This window comes from Arvicola amphibius, chromosome 3, assembly GCF_903992535.2.
Source record: "Arvicola amphibius chromosome 3, mArvAmp1.2, whole genome shotgun sequence".
Classification (NCBI taxonomy): domain Eukaryota; kingdom Metazoa; phylum Chordata; class Mammalia; order Rodentia; family Cricetidae; genus Arvicola; species Arvicola amphibius.
The window spans coordinates 118712588-118738234 of NC_052049.1; the positions used below are offsets into that span (position 1 = coordinate 118712588).

Below are 25647 nucleotides of genomic sequence, written 5' to 3' on the forward strand. Positions count from 1 at the left end.
TAGAAGAAAAATTTCCCAACCTAAAGAAAGATATGCCTATGAAGATACAAGAAGCTTACTGAACACCAAATAGACTATATAAAAAAGTCCCCTTGGCCAGGCGGTGGTGGCGCACGCCTTTAATCCCAGCACTCAGGAGGCAGAGGCAGGCGGATCTCTGAGTTCAAGGCCAGCCTGGTCTACAAGAGCTAGCTCCAGGACAGGCTCTAGAAACTACAAGGAAACCCTGTCTCGAAAAACCAAAAAAAAAAAAAAGTCCCCTTGCCACATAATAATCAAAATACTAAGTATATAGAATACAGAAAGAATATTAAGAGCTGCAAAGGAAAAAGGCCAAGTAACATATAAAGGCAGACCTATAAGAATTACACCTGACTTCTCAATGGAAACAATGAAAGTCAGAAGGTCCTGGTCAAGAATTATGCAGACGTTAAGAGATCATGGATGCTAGCCCAGACTACTATACTCAGTAAAACTTTCAATCACCATAGATGGACAAAACAAGATATTCCATGACAGAGCCAGATTTAACCAATACCTACCCACAAACCCAGCCCCACAAAGTACTAGAAGGAAAACTCCAACCCAAGGAAGTTGGCTACATCAACAAAAACAGACAATTGATGATCTCACAGCAGCAAATCCCAAAGAAGGGAAAAACACACAAATTAACATCACCAACTATGAAAACTAAATTAACAGGAGCTAGAAATATCCTTTAATATAAATGGACTCAACTCACCTATAAAAAGACACAAGCTAACAACGGATTAAATATGAAAACAGAATCTATCCTTCTGCTGCATACAAGAAACACACCTCAACCTTAAAGACAGACATCCCCTCAGAGTAAAGGGTTGGAAAATTTTTTTTCAATCAAACAGACCTAAGAAACAAGTGGGTGTAGCTATCCTAATATCTAACAAAATAGACTTCAAACTAAAATCAATCAAAAGAGACAAAGAAGGACATTTCATATTAGTCACAGGAAAAATCCATCAAGAGGAAATCTCAATACTGAACATCTATGCCCCAAATACAAGGATACCCTCATATATAAAAGAAACACTTCTAAAGCTTAAATCACACATTAAACCCCACACACTAATAGTGGGAGACTTCAACACTCCACTCTTACCACTGGACAGGTCTGTCAGACAAAAAAAATAACAGAGAAATAAGGGAACTAACAGATGTTATGACTCAAATGGACTGAACAGATATCTATAGAGCATTCCATGCAAACATAAAAGAATATACCTTCTTCTCAGCACCTGATGGAACCTTCTCAAAAACTGACCACATACTAGGTAACAAAACAAACCTCAACAGATAAAAAAAATTGGAATAACTCCATGTATCTTATCAGATCACCATGGCTTAAAATTAGAATTCAACAGCAACACTAATTCCAGAAAGCCCACAAACACATGGAAATTAAACAATGCTCACCTGAAGCATCAGTGGGTCAAGGAAGAAATAAAGGGAGACTTCCCAAAACTCAATGAAAATGACCACACAACATATCCAAATTTATGGAACACAATAAAAGCAGTGTTAAGAGGAAAGTTCATAGCACTAAATGCCTACATAAAGAAACTGGAAAAAACCCCACACTAGTGAATTAACAGAACATTTGAAAACTTTAGAACAAAAAGAAGCAAACTCACCCAGGAGGACTAGACAGTAGGAAATAATCAAATTGAGAGCTGAAATCATCAAAATAGAAACAAAGAAAACAATACAAAGAATCAATGAGACAAAGAGTTGGTTCTTCCAGAAAATCAACAAACTAGACAAACCTTTATCCACACTAACCAAACAAAATCAGAAATGAAAAGGGGGACATAACAACAGACACAGAGGAAATCCAGAGAATCATTAGGTCATATTTTGAAAACATGTGTTCCACAAAATTGGAAGACTTAAAGGAAATGGACAAATTTCTGCAGGGGACCAGCCTCAGCAGAGAAGTGTGTCTCGAATCTGGGATGTCTGGAAGGCGAAATGAGTACACGAACACAGGATTCTGATGCAAGATGACAGGCTATCAGCTAAAGGGCAGGTTCTTCTACTTGTTCTTCTTCTGCTGCTTCTTCTTTCTTCTTCCTTCTTCTGCCCTGAGCTTCAAACCTGTCTTTTATTGTAAATTTTACACAAGGAAAATGATTCTGTTTTCTTGCCACAGGTTAATCATTACCTGGGCAGAGCAGTTCACAAGAAGTATAAAGATTCTTTGAAATCAGAACATCATTCATTATGACATTTTCCCAGTTCCCAAGCCCCATGCCAGCCACTATATTCTTAATTCTTAGCTGAGTTAATCATAAAACAACTTCTGAGGCTTTCACCTCAAAGGCTAACTACTTGCAGTTACAGAAGCATAGTTCAGTGGGTTTTACTCCATTGTCTTACCCTTCCTATTGTTGGTCCTCACAATTCCAACTTTGATTTATAAGGCCATAGGCAGTCAACCCTAAAGCCTTAGATTCCTCAGAAACTTTATTCATCATAGCCAAGTTTTTTTGTTTCAGTATAATTCTTTGCCAAGTTTTATAATCAGGTAAAAAACAATTTCTGCATTTTTCCCAAATTTCCCCAATTCTTTCATCAGTCAGGTTTTTTCCCCATGATCTGCTTTACAGCTTCAATGTCTGCCCTCTCTGTCAGATCATCAGGAAGATTCATATTATCGTACAGCGCATCCATATTTTCAGAAGCCACTGGTGTGGAAGGAGAAAAAAACATGCAGAACAAGTACACTAGTAGAATTGCTATAACCAGAATCATCTGTACATTGCCAAATGTGTATGCAGATGCCATAGAAGCCGTCCTCAGGGCACATAGGTGTTTTCTCCTTGGCCCTCAAGTAACACACTCATTTATCCACCACTGGGTTGCCTGGAGAGAATTGCTTCCTGCATCTCAGGAGCCACAAGTGGAGGGGGCTATGCTTTGTTGTCTCTGGCAACTTTCTGGATAAATATCACTTACCAAAATTAAATCAAGCAAATTAAATAGGCCTCTAACTGGTAAAGAAATAGAAACAGTCATCAAAAGTCTCCCAACCAAAAAAAGCCCAGAACCAGATGATTTCAGCTCAGAATTTACAAGATTTTCAAAGAAGAACTAATACCAATACTCCTCAAATTATTCCACACAAAAGAAATAGAAGGAACATTGCCAAACTCTTTTCATGAGGCTAAAATTACCCTGATATCCAACCACATAAAGACATTATTAAGAAAGAGAATTACAGACCAATCTCACTCATGAACATTGATGCAAAAATACTCAAAAAATACTGGCAAATCGAATCCAAGAAAACAACAGAAACATCATCCACCATGATCAAGCTGGCTTCATCCCAGAGTTGCAGGAATTGTTCAACATACAAAAATCTGTCAACGTAATCCACCATATAAACAAACTGAAAAATAAAAACCGCATGATCATCTCATTAGATGCTGAAAAAGCTTTCAACAAAATATAACATCGCTTCATGATAAAGGTCTTAGAGAGAGCAGGGATACAAGGAACATACATAAATATAATAAAGGCAATACACAGCAAGCCAACAGTCAACATCAAACTAAATGGAGAGAAACTCACAATGATTCCACTGAAATAAGGAACAAGACAAGGTTGTCTGCTCTCTCCATATCCATTCAGTATAGTTCTTGAGGTCCTAGCTAGAGCAATAAGACAAGAAAAGGAGATAAAGGGGACACAAATCGGAAAAGAAGTCAAACTCTCACTGTTTGCTGATGACATGATAGTTTCCATAAGCGACCCCAAAAATTCTACCAAGGAACTTCTACAACTCAAAAACACTTACAGTAATGTAGCAGGATACAAGATTAACTAAAAAAAATCAGCAGTCCTCCTGTACACAGATAAGAAATGGCCTGATAAAGAAATCAGAGAAACATCACCCTTCACAATAGCCACAAATAGCATAAAATATCTCGGAGTAACTCTAACCAAACAAGTAGAAGACTTGTATTACAAGAACTTTAAATCTTTGAAGAAAGAAAGTAGACACCAGAAAATGGAAAGATCTCCCATGCTCTTGGGTAGGTAGAATTAACATAGTAAAAATAGTGATTTTACCAAAAGCAATCTACAGATTTACTGTAATGTCCAGCAAAATTCTTCACAGACCTCAAAAGAACAATACTCAACTTCATATGGAAAATCAAAAAACCCAGGATAGCCAAAACAATCCAATCCAATAAAGGATCTTCTGGAGGCATCACAATCCCCGACTCTACTACAGAGCTACAGTACAAAAAAAAAAAAAAAAAAAAAAAAAAAAAAAAAAAAAAAAAAAAAAAAAAAAAAAAAAAAAAACAACCTGATATTGGCATAAAAACTGACAGGAGAACCTATGGAACTGAATCAAGGACCCGGATATTAATCCACACACCTACAAACACCTGATTTTTGACAAAGAAGAAAAAAATATAAAATGGAAAAAAGAAAGCAAGTATATTTAACAAATAGTGCTGGCATATCAACATATAGAAGAATGAAAATAGACCCATATCTATCACCATGCACAAAACTCAAGTCCAAATGAATCAAAGACCTCAACATAAAGCCAGCCACACTGAACCTTATAGAAAAGAAAGTGGAAAGTACACTTGAACACATTGGCACAAGGAGACCAATTCCTAAATAAAACCCCAGTAGCACAGATACTGAGAGAAACAATTAATAAATGGAACCTCCTGAAACTGAAAAGCTCTGTAAAGCAAAGGACACGGTCAACAAAACAAAACAACAGCCTACATAATGGAAAAAGATCTTCACTAACCCCACATCAGACAGAGGTCTGATCTCCAAAATATACAAAGAACTCAAGAAATTGGTCATCAAAAGAACAAATACTCCAATTTAAAAAAATGGAGTACAGACCTAAACAGAGAACTCTCAACAGAAGAATATAAAATGGCTGAAAGACACTTAAGGAAATGCTCAACATCCTTAGCCATCAGAGAAATGCAAATCAAAACACCCACATGGTAGCTCAAAACCATCTGTAACTCCAGTTCCAGGGAATCTGATATTCCATTCTAACCTCTTCAGGCACCAGACATGCATGTGTTGCATATATATAGAACATTCATACACATAAAATAAATCCTTTAAAATGGCATTAAAAACACATAAGACCATAATTACCTCATAAACTGTTTTTAATAGAAATGTAAAACAAAGTACACCCAGGGTTTGCATTAGCTATTTTACCACTGCTGCAAAACAAACAACAGAACAACTAAAGGGAAAAGATTTCCTTCGGTCCACAGTTTCAGGGGTCAGCGGGCCATAGTGGGAAGGCATGGTGGATCACCCCATCAGTGGCAAGATGGGGAGCACAGGTGAAGGCTGTTCACATTGCAGTGGACCAGAAAGCAGAGAGAGAGGGCATGAGAGAACCAGAAACTTCAAAGGCTGGTCCCTTGTGCCTGTGAGGCCTCACCCCCAAAAGTTTCCTCAGCCTCCCAAAATAGTGTCACAAGTTGGGAACAGCATTCAAAATACGAGCCCACAGGGGTTTTAGTTTTGGGTGAGACCCATTGTTTTCTCTCTGCACTTGATTCTCAGACCCTGTAGTTGTGCCATCAGACAGGTACAAACGTGCCGTGGAACCCGTAAGGCATCTGCACAGATACCTCCGCTCGCCCCAGTTCTTCCATGTTCTTGGCGTCCAAAACAAGGAGAAAGTTACTTTCACTCTGGAAAAAGAAATGGAACACTGAAAGTTGCCTCTTCGTCTGAAGGCCCATCTCCGCTGGCTAGGACCTTTCTAAGGGAGGGAACACCTCTCACTAATGCTCATACCTGTTCCTGACACCTATGCCTCATCTAGCCACCCACTGTATTTGTCCAGTTGCCAGACTGGACAGAAACACCTATGCCTCACCTAGCCACCCACTAAATGTTTGCCCAGTTGCTGCACTGGACAGAAACACTGTGACTAAAGCAGTTCACACCCTGAAGTAAAGAAACAAAGTTGTTTGTGCCAATTCTCTTCACAAGACGGCTTTGAGTCTAACAATATTTTTGCTTGGCCCTTTCTAATCTTGCAAAATATGCGGAAATTCTTTTTCCCAAGTTAGAAACACTTCCATTTTGTGTTACTTAGGAGCTGTACAAAGGTCAGCATTAAAAGTCAGTCTGAGATTTGTGCTGACCTAATTACTGGAGAGTTAAGCACATGGAATAAGCCAGTAGCAGACATTACTAATTGATCACAGCACTTTTTTTTTTAACTAAACCACTAAAGGGCTCAGAACTCCATACCCAGGTGTCACGAATAATTGATCAAAACTGGTGCTTGAGGAGAACAATTTGCTATAAGATTGCTTGGACAAGTAGCATTATTGAGTTGCTAGCCAGAGCTTATAATACTGGAATCTTTTAGGTCAGTTTACTGAAACTAGAAACACAGATGGTATGAGCATCAGGCCAGAAGCCAAATGCTTTAAACACTGGCTTTACCACTTTGAGACCAGATGCAGGTCACTTGCAACAAAGTGATAAATTTCACATGAATAAAATGTGAAATTCCCACAATTCTTAATAATCATCATAATAGATATGAAAGTACTTTGTCTATAACAAATGCCTCTGAAGACATCATGTTGTTATGAGTTTACAAATGGGACTTGAAGCCGTATTTAAGTATGGACTATGATTTTGAAAGTGGGGGAAATGTACACAGTCAAAAGGGGAAGAGGACAGAGAAGATGCCATAGGCATCACAATAGACTATGGGCTGCATCACTCCACATGGCGCTCCATGCCCTCCTGCTGTGTTGCTATGATCAGTGACAGGCAAATAAACATACCTGTTTGGGAGTGATCACCACAGAAAGAACAACCCCAGCATCCTCCTCATCAGCTCCTGGTGCCGGAACAAAAATGGGCTCTGAGGGATAAAAGCCATCTTCTCTCCAAACCTGCAAGTCCCGCCAACACACAGAAAAGGCATCTGATGAAAGGTGAGGAGGACTGGGGGGCATTCTACAGCGTTTGTCACTCACAGCATAAGCTGGGCTGACAACAGGATGCTCCAACAGCGACCACAAACCTAGGCTTACTGCATTAAATGTAGGTAAGAGGAGCCTCTGCTGCCTCTAGATCACCATCTAATATGATTTCCCATCAACCTTCACCCCATAAATCCTCCAGAAAATGACATCAATTTTTCCATTATTTCCCAAGCTTTGGCTTTCCTTTAGATTTCTCACAGGAAACCAATCCCCTGCTTAAGTGATTCAGTATTCTCAAACCTAGGAAAACAGCTGAACTGTTTAAAATTAAAGAATCCAAAGTAAACTGGGCAACAGAGGCAGATCAGCAGTAAGAACACTGGCCCTTCTTTCAGAGGATCCGGGTTCAGTCCCCAGCACCCACACAACAGCTCACAATTTCCTGTAATCACAGCTCCAGGGGATCAGATGTCCTCCTTCAACCTCCACAGGCTCCTGCACACATGCAGTACACGTAATACACTCAGCTACAAACACATACACATAAATAAACAGATATTAAAAATTTTAAGAAAACTAATACATCTGAGGAACTACTTTAAATAAAACAGAAATAATTCAAAGGGCAGAGCAGGTCTTTGAAAAAGTAAGAAAAGGGATCTTCATTACCGTTAGTGTCTTGTTCACCACGTCAACCTTAATCAGGGAATCCCCCACCAAATGCCGAAAACCACAGCCATAGAAGAAATTATACTTTTTGCCATTAAATCGGCCATAGTTGATCTGAGGAAATTCAATCCCTCCTTCCTCTACGAGGTCCTCATGGTGTAGATTCTCAGGAGAGCACCAGATCTAAGAGAGATCCCCAAAGGGTTAAAAGTGGCTGCTTAATTCTCCTTATTTTCTCTTAATCCTCTTTCACTTCTTTAGAGTAAGGACACACTACTCTGTACGTTGCAACAGGATCTGAGAACTAACGTTCTACATCATGTTTCGCATTGTTCCCCTTTCCATAGTGCACGTGCATGCAGAGAACACTGTCAGGTTGTGACTAAGATGTCAAATGACAACAAGATGCAAAGTGTTTCTGCATTCCGTGGGAAAAGCAGTGTCTCTAGAATGTGGGGGAGGCTGGATCAATCTCAAAAGTTCACACATTCCACAACCACTGGCAAGCTGCATATTTCAGGCCCTGAGCAGAGAAGGCATGGTCAAACATGGTGTCCATCCCACCCAGTTTCTGCGACTCTTGTCCAAACAAGTTTCCATGATCTCACCCAAGCTCAGACAAATGTTATGAAACCTTCTGGGTACCAGAAATTTGGAGAAGAGCCAAAGAATAAAGTGATGTCACTAAAATCCACATCCTTAGACTGATGTCCATAGGAAGCTTACCTCTCCATTGCCCTGTTTCACGGCACTGGCTGAAGAATAGGACAGTGGGCTGAGGTTCCTTCCCACAGGGGCATCCACAGTAACATCTAAGGGCAAAACAAATCTTCTAGGGAAAGATTTTGCCATTGAATTATAGACCTGTTCAGAAGAGAGAAATAAACAGATGGGGAAATGTCATCCCTAGGATAATAAACTAGAAACTTAAATTCAGTCATTACTAGAATTGTACAAATAATAATTCCAACTCATTCATTCAGCAAATATTTATTGAGTACCTGCTGTAGGTGAAGTATTATTTCAAAACTGGGAATCCAACACTGAATTTCATGAAATTTGTATTCTAGTGGTGGACTAATAACTATAAAATTAAATATTTATTAATTAGCATCAAATAAATCAATGATATATAGTCAAAGGTTCCAGAAACAGACAGAAACAAGAGAAGGGTCTTTTTTCATGTTTGCTGGTTCAGAGAAGCGACAACTTAGCAGGATAGGACTGCTTAAACCCTACACATTCTTGAGCAAGGTCAATTTCCAAGACTAACTCTTAGCTGGCTCCCAGAAACTGAGTTCTTAGGCTGCTGTGTGTGATAAGAGTATTTGAATGACACTGTGTAGTAAATAAATATAGTTTGTGATGATGATGTTATTTAAAAAGAGCACCTGGGGGCTAAGGATGTGGCTCAAAGGTATAGCGCTTGCCTAGCATGTACAAGTCCCAGGATTTATTCTTCAGTTGGAAAAAAAAAAAGATTAACATCTGAGTTCCCCTGGGAGTCTAGAATTTCAGGACCTAAGGTTAGTTATTCAGAACCTGTTGGCTAGATGCCTAAATGACTGATTCCCAGTAAGACCCTGAAAAACCAGGTCTGTGAACTTCCCAAAAAGGTAACAGGTCACACATGGTGTCAGGACTAGTTCTTTATATGTGCCCTGTGTAGCTATACTAGGAAGCCTGGCTTCCTCCAGATCCTTCTTTTTGTATGCACTGTGTTGTTACGCTCAGTCTTGTGAGTCCTCCTCGTGAACTGCTGATGCTATGGGCAGCCAGAGGAACTCCAAAATAGTCTGGATACTAAGACGGCGTTTAAGCAGAAGACACAAAGGAAAAATGCACAGTATCTGTGACCATGAACTTTAAGCATAATTTTTCTCTTGAAATATTATAAGACGGAGAACAAATTGTGCCATTTCCTTACCTACCTACCCCATGTCACCTCCATCCCACATAAAAATGATTTCACTGAGTAAAATACATGCTATTCTTTATTTGAATTTTTTGAAACCTCTAGATATTACCCTTAAACTTTATAAAGAATTGACCCTTTAAAATTGACGTTTTAGCGAAGCAGTGGTGGCGCACGCCTTTAACCCCAACACTTGGGAGGCAGAGGCAGGCGGATCTCTGAGTCTGAGACCAGCCTGATCTACAGAGTGAGTTCCAGCACAGCCAGGGCTACATAGAGAAATCCTGTCTCAATAAAATAAATTTTTAAATTAAAAATAAAAGTCATCTTTTATCAACATTGCTTCTTTTGTAAAACCTTAGCTAAACAGAAGACAATTAAGGTTGGGTCAGGTGATGTGAACCAACCACTCCTCTGAGAAGAACTAAAAGAAGAAAAATCCAGATAAAATGTTTAAAAATAGGAGTTTAGAAGCAGTGATAAGCTAGAAAGACCAGGAAGGACCATGGGATTTAAGAGGGAAAGGAAATCCGCAGATGTACCAGGTTTTAGAGGCAACTCTTACCCTCAGGACCTAATGAGATGTTCAACATTTTAGTCATTTGAGAAATGTAAATAATGAAACCACAGCTACCACTCCACACCCACTGACATGGTTATTACTTTAATACAAAGAACAACACTGGTGCGGGACAGGAGCCCGTGGGTAAAGCACTTGTCACACAGCATGGGAGCCTGAGTTTGAATTCCCGGAATTCATATAAAAGCCAGGTTAGATGTTTGCTTTATATCTACAGTGACCCAGCTTCTACTGGGAAAAGAGAGGTAGAGACAGGTAGATCCCAGAAACTGTGATCCTCTGCCTGAGCCTGCAAATTATCTGGGATTATAAACCTGAACCACAAGGCCCAGCTTCAACCATTTTTTTCTTCTGAGACAATTGACCTGAAACTTACTATGTAAACAATCTGGCCTGGAATTTATAGAGACTTGACGGCCTCTACTTCCAAATAATGAGATTAACGATATCTGCCACCATATGAACTTTATAAACACTTTTTAAAAGAAGGAACCAGTATTCTTCATCACATTAATAAAAAAGGGATAAAATCCATATAGTACTCTCAATAGTGAGAAAAAAATATGTACTGCTATATTTATTCATGACCAAAATTCTTAGTAATATAGAAGCAGAAAAGGGAACTTTCCTAATGTAACAAAATAAATACTTTTTAAAAATTCTAAGGCTGGATGCATTGCCACATGACTGTAATACCAGAAAGACAGAGGCAATAGGACCAGGGTTCAAGGCCAGTCTTGACTATACAGTGAGTCCAAGGCTAGCCTGAACTTCAGGAGACTCTGTCTCAAAAAAGGTTATCTATTGATAATTTATGTTTACATGCAAACTGTGCACAAATGTTTGTAACAATTTTTGTCATATTCACCAAAATTGTAAACTAGCAAGATATTCTTCAATAGGTGAATAGATAGTCAACTAGCATACACAAGACACTATTGCTCAATAATAAAATAAATATAAAACTATCAACACACACAAGACATGGAGGAACCACAAATGCATATGACTAAAAAAAGAAGGGAGAGAGGGAGAGAGGGAGGCAGGGAGGGAGGGAGGGAGGCAGGGAGAAAGAAGTGAGTCAGCCTAAACTGGGCAGGGTGCTGCACAGCTCTAATCCCATCATTCCAGAGGGTGAGGAAGGAAGATGATGCATGTTCAAGGCCAGCCTGGACTACACACAGTGTGAAACAGACAGAACCATAGAGACCGCAGATTATTTAACACAAAGGGTGAGCCCTAAGAACTGTGGAGTTTAGTTAGTAAGAATAGATCAGTACTGACTCATCAAATACAACAAGTGTTTCACAACAAGGGAAGGTGCTAATATAATAATATTGGGTTGGTGAAATGATGGTTCAAATCATAAAATTGAGTCAGACAATGAAGGTACTCATCTTTAATCCCAGCACTCAGGAGGCAGAGGCAGGTAGATCTGAGTTGGCAGCCAGCCTGGTCTACACAGGGAGTTCCAGGACAGCCAGGGCTACACTGAGAAACCCTGTTCAAAACAACAACAACAACAAAAAGCAAAAACAACAACAACAATTACAAAAGGTAAAATGGTTTGCTACCCAAGCCCTACAGCCTGGGTTTAATCCTAGATCCCACAGTGAGAGAACCAATTTCTGACAGTTGTCTCTTACTTTCACTACCTTTACTCGCACGCTATGTCACCCATGCGCGCTCTCTCTCTCTCTCTCTCTCTCTCTCTCTGTCTGTCTCTCTCTCTCTCTCTCTCTCTCTCTCACACACACACACACACACGCACACACGCACACCATGCATATGCATACATACAATAACAATAAATAATCCAAAATTTACAATATTGATATTAGAGAAACTAGGGAAGAGGAATACATGGGGGAAACACTCCATGATTTCAGTTTGGTTTTTTTTCTTTAAACTTAAATCTGCTCTATAACAATCCATTAATTAATATAGAGCAAGCAACACCCTAAAAATAAAATGTTAATGCCTGGTATGGTGATACACACCTTTAATCCCAGCACTCAGAAGACAGAGGAGTTCATATGTTTACCTGATTGAGCCCTTCCCCTGCTTTCCTGAGATTCTGTAGTTGGTAAACTTCCAGGCTTCTCCCGTCATCCTGACAGCACAGATCAATCACGATACAGCCATGGTCCTCAAAGGCATTGATTTGATGAAAGGTAACAAAAGGTTTGCTATAATACACTCCTGGGAGAGTCTGCAGGGCACACAAACAATTTAGGAAGACACTCAGTTCTCCTTCTTTTCCCTTCCCTTCCCCTCTTTTCTGTTCTCCTTCAGGAATAAATCTACAAAGCTCATAGGAGGATATCCACCCTCCACTTACATGCCATGGTCAGTAGGTACAAAGGAAGAAACATCAGCACACAAAGGCAAATGATTTAAGCATTGCTTGCTTAAGTCATCTCATTTCATGCTTATCAGTGAACTGAGGCTGTTTGACACAACCAATCCATCATTGTGACTAATTTAAAAGCCCTCCTGAAATGTGTGGTCTAATAATTTTACAGGATAAATAGATCCTGGACTCTAATTACAAGATTAATGGAAAGTACTGTTACTTTGGATGTTTATTATAAATTGACTAATTGAAAAATCCACTCATTATTTTGTAATGAAATAATTTTGTAATGAAATCAGGGAAAATTAAATTTAGGATGATATCGTCTTAGAGATGAACAAAGACAAGTACAATGGCGCTATTACTAATGGGGACATAAGAAGATACTCCATCAATATGCTGGACTTCAGTGGGGTTATGATACTGGCACACCAACAAGTTCCAGAAATAGCTACTTAAGCTTCAAAGTGTCATTGCAGAAGTGACAGGAGAGTTGCATTAACTGCACCCCTGCACTATCATGGCACAAGAAAACCTGTGAGGAGCGCTCCCTGTACCCTTTCAGTGCAATCCTTTGGAGGGGTAAAAACATTCCCCACAGATTTCCAACATACAACATCCACTGTGATGGCTAATTAGTGGCCAATCCACCAGAAAAAGAAAGTAATACCCTTAATTAGAAATATCTTTAAAAAATAATGTATGATGGTGAAAACTCAGCCCTGCGGAAATCAACTTCAAGGGCAGATTTTCATTACAAGCATGCTCAAATACTCAGCCTGTCCAGTGTGTTTATCCACCACATGAAACCGTGTGTTATACTGGGGCTCCCAGCTTATCCCATCAGCAAAGGCCTTCCCCCGGATTTTAGAAGAGACCATTTTCCACAGCTTCATCTTTAGAGGCTGTTCAATGAAGATGATGAAGTTTTCTGTCATTCCTAAAAGGTTCCAGGAAACAATCGAATGTTACTTGGCAAGATAGAGTGACTGAGATGTGGCAGTGAGGGGCCTGTCTGAATGACAGGGCATGCCACTGCTGACCTAAGTAAACACCATCCAAAAATACCTCGCTATTTCCCAGCTCAACTGGACATATTTCCTGTTTCTACATAGAAAAGAGAACTGTTAAGAAGACTTAGGTTAATGTCCTTAGTTGGGCTTTTTTTTTTCTATTTTAAATTGTTCTGGTTTAAGGAGAACAGAAAGCAGAACAATGTTAAAGTGCTGTCTATGCTCGGTGTACTTACTACTCAGTCCTTTTCCTGTGCACACTACATATAGAGATATTTTGGCTACCACAATTTACAATACATAAAGTAAATGTTCTGAATAAAGGCTGAAACATCTCAAAACTTAACAAAACACTATTTTTAAAGGTTGAAACACACTCTTTACAAAATATAAGGTTCTCCCTACATACACACATGAAATAGTCAAGACCTTTTTCATGTTTGACTATTATTTTAAGATTTTTATATTGACTAAAATTATTAATTATCAATTTATGTTTCTAGTAACTACTTACATTAAGCAGATATGTCTCTTCAAGCAATCTGCAGGCTAGCATAAGGAGTACATGACTAAACAGAATAACTTAACTGGTATTAATGCAATCTTGATCTCATTATCACAATACTCTGATAAATTATCAGATGGTACTTGTCAAAAATAATCTTTCTGATACAGCAACATTAACTCAGAGCCCAGTGCAACTAGCCTCCTCCATAGACTCACCAAAGCTGTGGTAGTAGGAAGGCTTCATGGTCTCTGCGGAAGCAATAGAACACAGCACTTGTGCTCCATGAATCGTCTCCCCGGGCTTTGTCTTCCCCGGCGGAACCCGAATAATATTATAGCAAGAACCTGTACCACAAAGTTTCTCTCTTTACCATTTTTATATACATTCTAGAATGAAAGATAACCTGTGCCCTTGAGAGGGCTTGGCATTTAATGAGCATGCTAGAAATAGCTACTGATGGATTAACTGATAGCACACATTTATGTAGCTACTCGGTGAATGAATAAATATTTAGGTGATACTGAACTATCTTCCTGGTATTATAATTTGCAGTGTAGGACATGATGAACTTGCATAACACAGAATTTCACAATCTCCATTGTTCTAAAGGAACAAAATAGCCAACATATTTTTCTTAGTTCATTTATTCTGCAGCCATTTACTGGTCACCAATCATATTGCAAACACTGTCCTAAGAATTCTAAACACTATATTTCAAACTCTTATATGCAGCAGTACACAGAACAGATAAAATCTATTCATCTCTAAAACTCAAATTCTAATAAAACATACGAGCAAAAATGCAATGTACCCGATGGTGATATGAATTGCAATGTAAAAACAACTAGGAATGGGGCTGCAGTGATTGTGAATGGGTGGGCATTCCTGTTTGCCATTTTAAATACGGTAGTCTGGGAAGGCTTCCCTAAGCTGATGCCATTCAAGTAAGGTCCTGGAGCAGGTGAGTAAGAGGTACACATTACTGCAGATGCCCAGGGTGGAGAGAGATAGCTAGGTTTTGAGAGAACACTTCATATATAGGAAGCATCATGTTTTAAACAGTGACAAAAATGATAGACAAGAATAGTGATAAATTAATATGAAGAACATAGTTTTAAGTATTAAAAACTAACTGGGTTGATAAAATATTCTAAGAAATTCTGCTAAATTTCTAAAGAGGACCTTAAAATATCTGAAAAGGCTAAAACTTGGTTATGATTTGCCCATTTATTCCTTGGTCTCTTTCTACAACTTTTAACTCTTTTTTTTTCTTTCTCATGGTTTATTTTTTTTTATATTTAAAAATTTCCATCTCCTTCCCTCCTCCTCCCCCTCCCTCCGCTCCTTCTCCCCCTTCCCGCCCCACCTTCTCCCCCTTCCCTCCCCTTCCCTCCACCCATACCTCCCCTCCCTCCCTCTCAAGGCCAAGGAGCCATCAGGGTTCCCCACTCTATGCTAAGTCCAAGGTCCTCCCAACTCCCCCCAGGTCCAGGAAGGTGATCGACCAAGCTGAGAAGGCTCCCACAGAGCCCGTCCATGCAGAGGAATCAGAGCCCAGCGCCAATGTCCTTTGCTTCTCTGTCAGCCCCCGCTGTTGGCCACATTCAGAGAGACGGGTTTGGTCGCATGATCCATCAGTCCCATTCCAACTGGAGTTGGTGATCTCCCTTTAGTTCTGTCCCACCGTCTCCATGAGTGAACGCACCCCTCACGTTCCTGACTTTCTCCCTCATGTTCTCGCTCCTTCTGCTCCTCATCAGAACCTTGGGAGCTCAGTCCAGTGCTCCAATGTGGGGCTCAGTCACCTTCCCCATCTGTCGCCAGCTGGAGGTTCCCTCACGGTCCAACTTTTAACTCTTAAAAGTAAATAATTTCAGGCCTTTTAAAAATTACAGACAGAATTATTATGTATCTAAATGTATCCCAGGTATTCAGGCTCCCTGCAACTACATATACATTAAGTTCCAGTTCAAAACCATCTCACTGAACCAGATAATCAAATGAGAAAACAGATGCAGGTTTGGTATTAGTTGGGATTAGAATATAAAAGGCACCCCAGGGCTTGCAATTGGATTATCCAGTTCACTGAATTTAAACAGTCACTGAACTACAGGGCACTGAAGGCATATTGAAGGCATTATGCAAGACAGGTATCTAATACGATGAGCAATGTGAAAGGGAGCTGCCTTGCCCAGCACCTTGAGTCTGATTCTGACAGTCTCCAGGAGTTTCTATAAACAGGAAGTTGAGGCAAAGTAACAAGCATGGGCAGTCTTAGTGAGTTTCTTAGTGAGATCCAGAGACTATTTGCATCAAGATGCCCTGGGATCCATAGTAAAGGTGCAGATTCTTGGCCTCTTTTCAGTTCTGCTGAACCAGAATCCCTAAAGATGGATGGAGCCCATGCTCTATCCTGATAGCAAACATTCTAGATGACTCTTGGATGCATTAGGTTGAGATTGATGATCTGGTTGCTATTTTAAGATATATAACTAAGAATGATATATTCCAAATAACAAATAAGTTTAAAAGTAAACTACTTGGTTAACAAAGTTAATAAGAAGTGGATTTTTCAAATGATTAAAAAGTGAAATGGAATCGTATAGAAGACCCAGATCTTAAACCACAAACCTATGAACACCTGATTTTTGATAAAGGAGCCAAAAGTACACAATGGAAGAAAGAGGGCATCTTCAACAAATGGTGCTGGCATAACTGGATGTCAACCTGTAGAAGAATGAAAGTAGATCCATATCTATCACCATGCACAAAACTCAAGTCCAAATGGATTAAAGACCTCAATATTAATTTGAACACATTGAGCTTGATAGAGGAGAAAGTGGGAAGTACTCTACAACAAATGGGCACAGGGAACCGTTTCCTACGCATAACCCCAGCTGCACAGACCTTAAGGGCAACATTGAATAAATGGGACCTCCTGAAGTTGAGCAGCTTCTGTAAAGCAAAAGACATTGTCACTAAGACACAAAGGCAGCCTACTGACTGGGAAAAGATCTTCACCAACCCTGCAACTGACAAAGGTCTGATCTCTAAAATATATAAGGAACTCAAGAGACTAGATGGTAAAATGCCAATTAACCCAATTAAAAAATGGGGCGCTGAACTGAACAGAGAATTCTCAACAGAAGAAGTTCGAATGGCCAAAAGACACTTAAGGTCATGCTCAACCTCCCTAGCTATCAGGGAAATGCAAATCAAAACAACTTTGAGATATCATCTTACACCTGTCAGATTGGCTAAAATCCAAAACACCAATAATAACCTTTGCTGGAGAGGTTGTGGGGTAAGGGGTACACTCATCCATTGCTGGTGGGAATGCAAACTTGTGCAACCACTTTGGAAAGCAGTGTGGCGGTTTCTCAGGAAATTCGGGATCAACCTACCCCAGGACCCAGCAATTCCACTATTGGGAATCTACCCAAGAGATGCCCAATCATACAACAAAAGCATATGCTCATCTATGTTCATAGCAGCATTATTTGTAATAGCCAGATCCTGGAAACAACCTAGATGCCCTTCAGTGGAAGAATGGATGAAGAAACTGTGGAATATATACATGCTAGAATACTACTCAGCGGTAAAAAACAATGACATCTTGAATTTTGCAGGCAAATGGATGGAAATAGAAAACACTATTCTGAGTGAGGTAACCCAGACCCAAAAAGATGAATATGGGATGTACTCACTCATAATCGGTTTCTAGCCATAATTAAAGGACATCGAGCCTATAAATTTGGGATCCTTGAGAAGATAATAAGAAGGTGAACTCCCAAAAAAAGATATAGTAATCCTCCTGGATATTGGAAGTAGACACGATCGCCAGGCAAAATTGGGAACTTGAGGGTTGGGCAAGACTGGGCCAAGGGAAGATGGGGAGAGAAAAGTGTGAAGGGGAGAACGGGGGGAGCTCGGAGGAATGGGGTGCTTGGGATATAGGAAGGGTGGATATGGGAGCAGGGAAGCATATATCTTAATTTAAGGAGCTACCTGAGGGTTGTCAAGAGACTTGACCCTAGAGGGGTTCCCAGGTTTCCAGGGAGACGCCCCCAGTTAGTTCCTTGGGCAGCTGAGGAGAGGGAGCCTGAAAAGGCCAGTTCCTATAGCCATACTGATGAATTTCTTGCATATCACCATAGAACCTCCACCTGACGATAGATGAAGAAAATGACAGAGCCCCACATTGGAGCACCGGACTGAGCTCCCAAGGTCCTGATGAGGAGCAGAAGGAGAGAGAACATGAGAAAGAAAGTCAGGACCATGAGGGAACCTCCAGCTGGCGACAGATGGGGAAGGTGACTGAGCCCCACATTGGAGCACTGGACTGAGCTCCCAAGGTCCTGATGAGGAGCAGAAGGAGCGAGAACATGAGGGAGAAAGTCAGGAACGAGAGGGGTGCGTTCACTCATGGAGACGGTGGGACAGAACTAATGGGAGATCACCAACTCCAGTTGGAATGGGACTGATGGATCATGCGACCAAACCCGTCTCTCTGAATGTGGCCAACAGCGGGGGCTGACTGAAAAGCAAAGGACAATGGCTCTGGGCTCTGATTCCTCTGCATAGACGGGCTCTGTGGGAGCCTTCTCAGCTTGGTCGATCACCTTCCTGGACCTGGGGGGAGTTGGGAGGACCTTGGTCTTAGCATAGAGTGGGGAACCCTGATGGCTCCTTGGCCTTGAGAGGGAGGGAGGGGAGGTATGGGTGGAGGGGAGGGGAGGGAAGGGGGAGAAGGAAGGGAGGGAGGGGGGAGGAGGAGGGAAGGAGATGGAAATTTTTAAATATAAAAAAAATAAACCATGAGGGGAAAAAAAAAGTGATGGATGGAACAAAACAAACAAAAATATACCCAAGTCAGCTTTAATGTCCATAAAACCCAGTGGTCTTGTTAGAATAACGTTCCCAATTTAGCAGGTTTAGGTGATGTAGAGACTAACTAAATTCTGGTCTTTGAGGGAAAGACCCAGGTAACTGTATGGTTCCCCAGTGAATCCAATATATAGCTAGATTTGAAATGGTCACCAAAGGCTAGCAAGAATTCAGTAAGTAAAAGCACTTGCCACCAAGTCTGATGACCTGAGTTCCATTCCCAGGTCACACACGGTAAAAGGCAAGAATTGACTCCCACAGGTCATCCTCTAGTCTCCATGTGTTACTACACCCATTAGAAGAAGGTCTACTGTTTCCTATAACAGTTTTAAAGAATCAGTATCTGAGAACAAAGAAAACAGGCTGCATGGAAGAGTATTCGGGACATAGTTTCTGTACCTAAGCCAAACTTCATAAATCTTCATATGGACTCCTATGTGCAGATGTAGACCTAAAGAGCAGCAATCCACAAAGCCTACAGTTTACCAAAGATATACCACAACCATAACACAGGTTATATTAACTATAGACAATAGTCTGGTAGATAGTCACAAATATCTAATACTCTCAACTAATACACTCTTGTTCAGAGAACATGTTCTCAAAAACAGGAACACCAACTTGCCATCCCTGAGAGAGTGGGTGTATAATTTTAAAGGTCTTAAGCAAGCAGAGGGAGAAATGGTGACTGGGTGGAGGCTGGATGTTAAATAATATCACTATAGCCTTCTGGACTCGGTGACTATAAAATGGGATGACTCATAGCAAGCCTTTGTATTTAAAGTCAGGCCTTGTTTCAGGTACGGCTTTAGAAACATGGAAACTGGCTCAAGCAAATGACTTAAACATCCTCGGGGTTCACTGGCCTCATCTGTAAAATGGAGGTAATAACAGGGTTGTACACTTCAGGATTTGGTGTATATAGATTAAAAAAGAAAGCACAAAGAAATATGCTTATCCCTAGCCCATCTTAGGCACTCAATAAACATTAGCTGTAATTCTTAGGTATTGGAATATTCTGGAACAAATTGGTAGCAGGTTTGGAAGTAGACAGACGATTAGCATATGGTGTACAGAGTTGTGAATGCCTTGACCTTGACTTACTTTGTTAATTACTCTGTGTGATAGACAGTAGACCCTCCCCTACATCCCTTTTCTATAGCATTTTACATTTCTTGCTTTTACAATATAGTACGTCTTTAAATTTTATATTCAAGAGAGATGTGCCTTTGATGCTTATAAAACCCAAAATCATAATGGAACATAAAGATGTAAGTTACACTGAAAAAGACATATAGGAAATCAGCTGCTAAGCATAGATACAAAAGGACCACAGAACACATGCTTAATAAAAAATCATGTATTTTAACCTCAGTAATGCCTCTTTGGAACCTTTCAAGTGATATTTCCTGTTTATATTTTAAGCATAATGGAGCTTTGGGGAATAGTTTACTTTTAATTTTATCTAAAAATACTTTCATCCTCACTTTACCTCTTGGCCCATAGGTGTTCCCCATATTGTATGCTGTTCCATCTGGGTCATAATGAGGGTGTGCAGTCGCTCCATTCACAGCAATGAATTTGCTCCAGTCCACCTGCAGGTTTAAGACCATTTAAGAATTGTTAAGTGATTCACAATAGATCTTTATTAACATAAACTACCATAGATCAAAGAAGCATGTCACCTATGTTGAAAGTATGATGTGAGAAACCTCTGAGAAATCAAAACTTTATTTTTCCTGCTTAAAAAATAACAAATGGAAAACAATAAAAACAGCAGCACCACAGCTGCCAACAAAAACATCTGTACAGATTTATCTAATACCACAGCAAAGTTCAAAATAAGCATAACAAATATAATCAAAAATAAAATTAAAATTTTAGTCTGAGGTGGTGGAAAGCACCTATAATCCCAACACTTGGGAGACTGAGACAGGAGGATCACAAATTCAAAGTCAGCTTAAGGTGCATGGTGAGTTCTGAGCCAACCTGAGCTCCAGAGCAAGACATGGTATCAACAACCAAGTTGTCTTGAAATGCAATAATTAATGTGCCAAGGCAATATGGGTCAATACACCCTCTAGCCTGATAGTTAATGGGTCTAGGAAGAACATGAGCCTGTCAGGACTATTTTCTTATACCCTGGACTTGTGATGTTAAAACTAAGGTAGGAGTCTGGGATTATCTTTAAGGAAAACTAACCCTGCAAGCATTATAATCCTGCCAGAGGGTGATGGCAGCCTAAATTAACGAATGCTTTTGTTTCTGTGGAGATGAGTCGCTAATTTCTTGCTTAGCTATCTAGATTCTATAAGGTACTCTGAATAAAAAGGAAATTGGGATCTATTTTACTCATTTTGGGCCTACACATTACCTTTTCTGTCCTTTCCAGAGTTTCAGTGTCCACTTTATTCATAAAATTGGTCTCGGTGCTCAAGTAGTAATCACCCTTGTACTGTACGAAGTTGACATTGGTGTTGTCAGTCATGACTGAAATCAGGTAGCAGACATTAACCACATGCTCTGAGGAAGAAATCTTCAATGCCCTCTCTCTTTCACACACACACACACACACACACACACACACACACGAAGAAATCTTCAATGCCCTCTTTCACACACACACACACAAACACACACTCACACACTCATACACTCACAGTGTATTTTTCAAGGACTGGAAAGATGTCTCAACATTTAAGAGCACATATTGCCCTTCCGGAAGACTTGAATTCTCTTCCTAGCACCCACATAGGCAACTCACAACCATCTGTAACTCCAGCTCCAGGACACTCAACAACTTCTTCTGGCCTCCACGGACACCCACAATCACAGACACATGCACATAAATAATAATGTACTTTTAAAATGTATATTTTCAAGATTTCCATGTGTTTAGATACTAATTTAAATGATGATCACTGTCGTTTTAAGGGCTCCTTACCAGGTGGCTCAAACCTGGACATGAAACGCTCAAAGATATTCTTGCATGGGTCAGGAAGAGCCAGTGTGCCAAATTCTGAGATGACGATTCTGTCTCCAGCACTGTTGGCCTTGTAGGCATCACTCTGTAGAAACTTGCTCCTGTATGCCACTGTGCCCTTCTCCATTCTGAACTGGTGAAGCAAAGCCATTCCATCAAACCAATGATTGTATCTGCAAATGGGAGGTGACAATAGAAACTAACTTAGGAATAAGGGGAGCATGGGGTCAAAATGATATTTCTCTCATCCAAATATAAAGATAGGCAAGAACATGGGTCCCCAGAACCAACCAAAAACTCAGAGAATGTGAAATTAAGGAATGACAGTGTTCTGAATTCCCTGGGCTACAACAGGAAAGAGCAATTTATATTCTCCTGGCCCTGATCCTATGATTCTTAACCCCTGTCAAAAAGCTCACTTTCCACTGGGCTGAAGGAAAAACCTACAGGTGAATCCTAAAATAATTCTGGGCATGCCAAGTGGTGACAGTGCATACTTTTAATCCCAGCACTCAGGAGGCAAAGGCAGGCAGATCTCTGTTGAGTTCAAGGCCAGCCTGGTCTACAAGAGCTAGTTCCAGGACAGACTCCAAAGCTACAGGGAAACCCTGTCTTGAAAAACCAAAAGAAAAAAAATAATAATTTTTCTCTTTTTCCCTATGACTAGGAGGAGAGAGAAAACCTGGCATTTTCCAAATCAGAACAAGTTCCTAAAAAAAACATTCATCCTCACACCTTAAATGCATTCAATTTTCTGTTTATTATAGTTTTTTCAATTTTATTTTTTTACATAATCATTTTGACCTTATAATTACACTAAAAATTACCTATTAAAGTGATGGAGCATGTTTAGCAAGATGGTGCAGAGGGTAAAGGTGTTTGCTAGCAAGCCTGAATTCAATCCCCAGGACCCAGAGGATGGAAGGAGAGAACAGACTCCTGCATACTGTCCTCTGACCTCTACATATATGCCATGGCACATGTAAAAAATAAAAATTAAAGCATGGAACACAAAAACCCGTAAGCAGAAAAAAATGTAGCCCTGTTTTGAAAAAATTTTATCACAGCAGTGTAATGATACATATTTGTGATCTCAACACTGGAGAGGTAGATACAGGGGACTATAAGTTTTAAGTCACCCTGAGCTAAAACCCTGTCTCAAAAAATAAATAAATAAACAAATAAAAGAGCTTTTCTTTCTTGTGTTTGACAGAGTAAATGTTTGATGTCATCAGTATGGGCAAGAAAAGCTAACATCACTGTCTGAAAAGACAATGGTTCCTGAAATCAGGGCTGGTCTTTGTTCTCTCAGACTCAAATCAACATTACAAGAGCAAAAAAACAGAAGCAAAAAAAAAATGTATTTATTTGTTGTAGGAGGCCATTTGTTTGTTCCGGGTTGCTCAGCCCCGAAATAACCACACAGAAACCATATTATTTGCATTACTGTTTGGCCAATAGCTTAAGTGTGTTTCTGGCTAGCTGTTATATCCTAAACTAACCCATCTCCATTAATCTGTGTATCGCTACGTGGCTGTGGTTTACTGGCAAAATTTTGGCATGTCTGTCTCTGGTGGCAGCTCCACGGCTTCTCCCTGACTTTGCCTCCTTTTTCCCAGCATTCAGTTTAGTTTTCCCCACCTAGCTCTGTTCTACCCTATCGGGCCAAGCCAGTTTCTTTATTAACCAATGATAGTCACAGCATACAGAAGGGAATTTCACATCATCTATTGATGACTGAAAATAAACTGATTGTAGAGGTTCATGCATGTTACCCCCAAATATACCACTTTGACACACTATTCTGAGTTTGGAACACTTTAAGATCAGCAGCTACAAACACTATGGCTTTCTAGTTTCTTTCCAAAAGCAGAAAAGAAAACTCCTTCATGAAAGATGGCCTCCCTATATGAGAAGGAAGATAGACATCCCTGTACCTGGAGACAGGGAGTTTAAGCAAAGAGAAAACAAACAGTGTAAGCTGACTTATATTCCCTTTGACAGTCACTTTCCCACAACTAGCCGCCCAGCTCCAACCCTTGTCACATTCTCACAATTTACTACTTTTGGCCAAATTACTAACCAGGAGCTTTCTCCCCTCTCTCTGTCTCTCTCCTCTCTCTCTCTGTCTGTCTCTCTCTGTCTGTCTCTGTCTCTGTCTCTCTCTCTCTCTCTCTCTCTCTCTCTCTCTCTCTCTCTCTCTCTCTCTCTCTCTCTCTCTCTCTCTCTCTCTCTCTCTCTCTCTCTCTCCTTATTTGTAACAGGGTCTGACTACATAACCCAGGCTGGCCTTGAACTTGCTATGTAGATGAAGCTAACTTCAAACTTGTGATCTCCCTGCCCCAGCCTCCCAAATACTAGAACATAGGCCTGCAGCATGCTCAACAGCTCTTCATTTTCTTACAGGGGTTCCCAAGTACATACAAACACTAACAAACAGAGGTTATATGACTTCCTCCCCCCTTCTTAACCCTCTCAATTGCTGATTTAATTCCTGGGACTAGTGAAGACCAAAAGAGGATGAGGAAAAATTTTGCCTCCTCTGCAATACATACCATATTAATTATTATCTAGCACTAAAAAGGAATAAAACCCCATCATATGTCACAGCATAGATGAAGCTTGAGAATTATTAAGTTAAATAAAATAGACTAGTCATAAAAGTACGGATACTATATAATCTATTTATATACACCCTTAGAAGTAGGCAAAGGGGCTGGAGAGCTGGCTCAGTGGGTAAAAAAGCACAGTCACATAACATGCAATTACACACACTAAACAAAAGTACCTTAAAATTAAAAGCAAAGTACTGAGGTTTATAAAAACATGGATAAAGTTGGTTGATGAACTTGGAGGATGGGAAAAATGACAAATTGATGTTAACTTGTTAGTTCCAATTTTGCAAGATGAGGAAATTCTGAAAATGTTTCACAGTGTGAATATACATGACACTAGTGAACTGTACAAGTGGTTAAGATGTAAATTTTAAATTTTGTATGTTTTACTACTTTTTTAAATGTATATAAAAAGAAGAAAAAGTACCTTTATTTTCCATAATTTCAGATGCCATCTTTATCAGATGCTCAGTTTGGTAAGTTGTGGGTCTGGTTTTTTTGGCTTCCTATTCTGTCATCTACTCCTTGTTCATGAACAATGTCATAATATTTCAATTGTAGAGAATTTACAGTACTCTAGATATCTTGCATAAAATTAGCAATTTTCATTTTCAGTGTGTTCTTGATAATTCTTGCATATTTATTTTTCCATATGACCTTTGATATTAATTAGTCTAACTTCTGGTAAATAGCTTGTTGGAATTTTTATTAATATCATAATGTATGTATAAATAATGGGAAATGCACCTTTAAAATGCTGTCATTCTGTTCAAGAACAAGAGGTGGCGTTTCCATTTGTCCAAATGTGCTGTCCATTTCTAAGCACAGAACACCAAGAGCCTAGTCCCTTTCCTAAGTATTTAGTCCACTGCCACCGTGAGTGGTGTTCTCCACCAGCATGGGTCTACAGCCTGCTGCCTTGCATATTACTGTTTTGTTTAGTGTTATTATTTATTTTGGTTTTATGATTTACTAACCTACCATTTGAAAGGAGAGGGTTTACTTCTTCTCTTAGGCTTTGGTCCCTAAATCAATACCTTTCATCTAACTGTGTTACTTACATATGGTTTGATGCTGAGTTTCACATAGTAGTGGAAACCCTGAGCATCTTTCCTGGGTA

At 39.8% G+C, this 25647-nt stretch overlaps 1 protein-coding gene across 7 annotated transcripts in view; it reads right to left on the reverse strand.

The window, feature by feature from the left end:
* Window positions 1–5183: 5183 nt before the first annotated feature.
* Window positions 5184–25647, reverse strand: part of Bco2 (beta-carotene oxygenase 2) — a 29269-nt gene continuing 8805 nt past the window's right edge. For 5 of the 7 annotated variants that reach the window (XM_038324129.1, XM_038324128.1, XM_038324131.1 and 2 more), the window contains 10 exons: window positions 21874–22085; window positions 21304–21419; window positions 20422–20524; window positions 14258–14386; window positions 13301–13461; window positions 12210–12377; window positions 8397–8534; window positions 7671–7853; window positions 6858–6968; window positions 5184–5741 (listed from right to left, as the gene is read on the reverse strand). In XM_038324129.1, the coding sequence (XP_038180057.1) occupies window positions 5628–5741; window positions 6858–6968; window positions 7671–7853; window positions 8397–8534; window positions 12210–12377; window positions 13301–13461; window positions 14258–14386; window positions 20422–20524; window positions 21304–21419; window positions 21874–22085 (1435 nt within the window). In that variant the 3' untranslated portion in view covers window positions 5184–5627. The remainder of the gene's footprint in view (window positions 5742–6857; window positions 6969–7670; window positions 7854–8396; window positions 8535–12209; window positions 12378–13300; window positions 13462–14257; window positions 14387–20421; window positions 20525–21303; window positions 21420–21873; window positions 22086–25647) is intronic. The other 2 variants (XM_042054801.1, XM_038324132.1) reach the window with 1 other exon arrangement.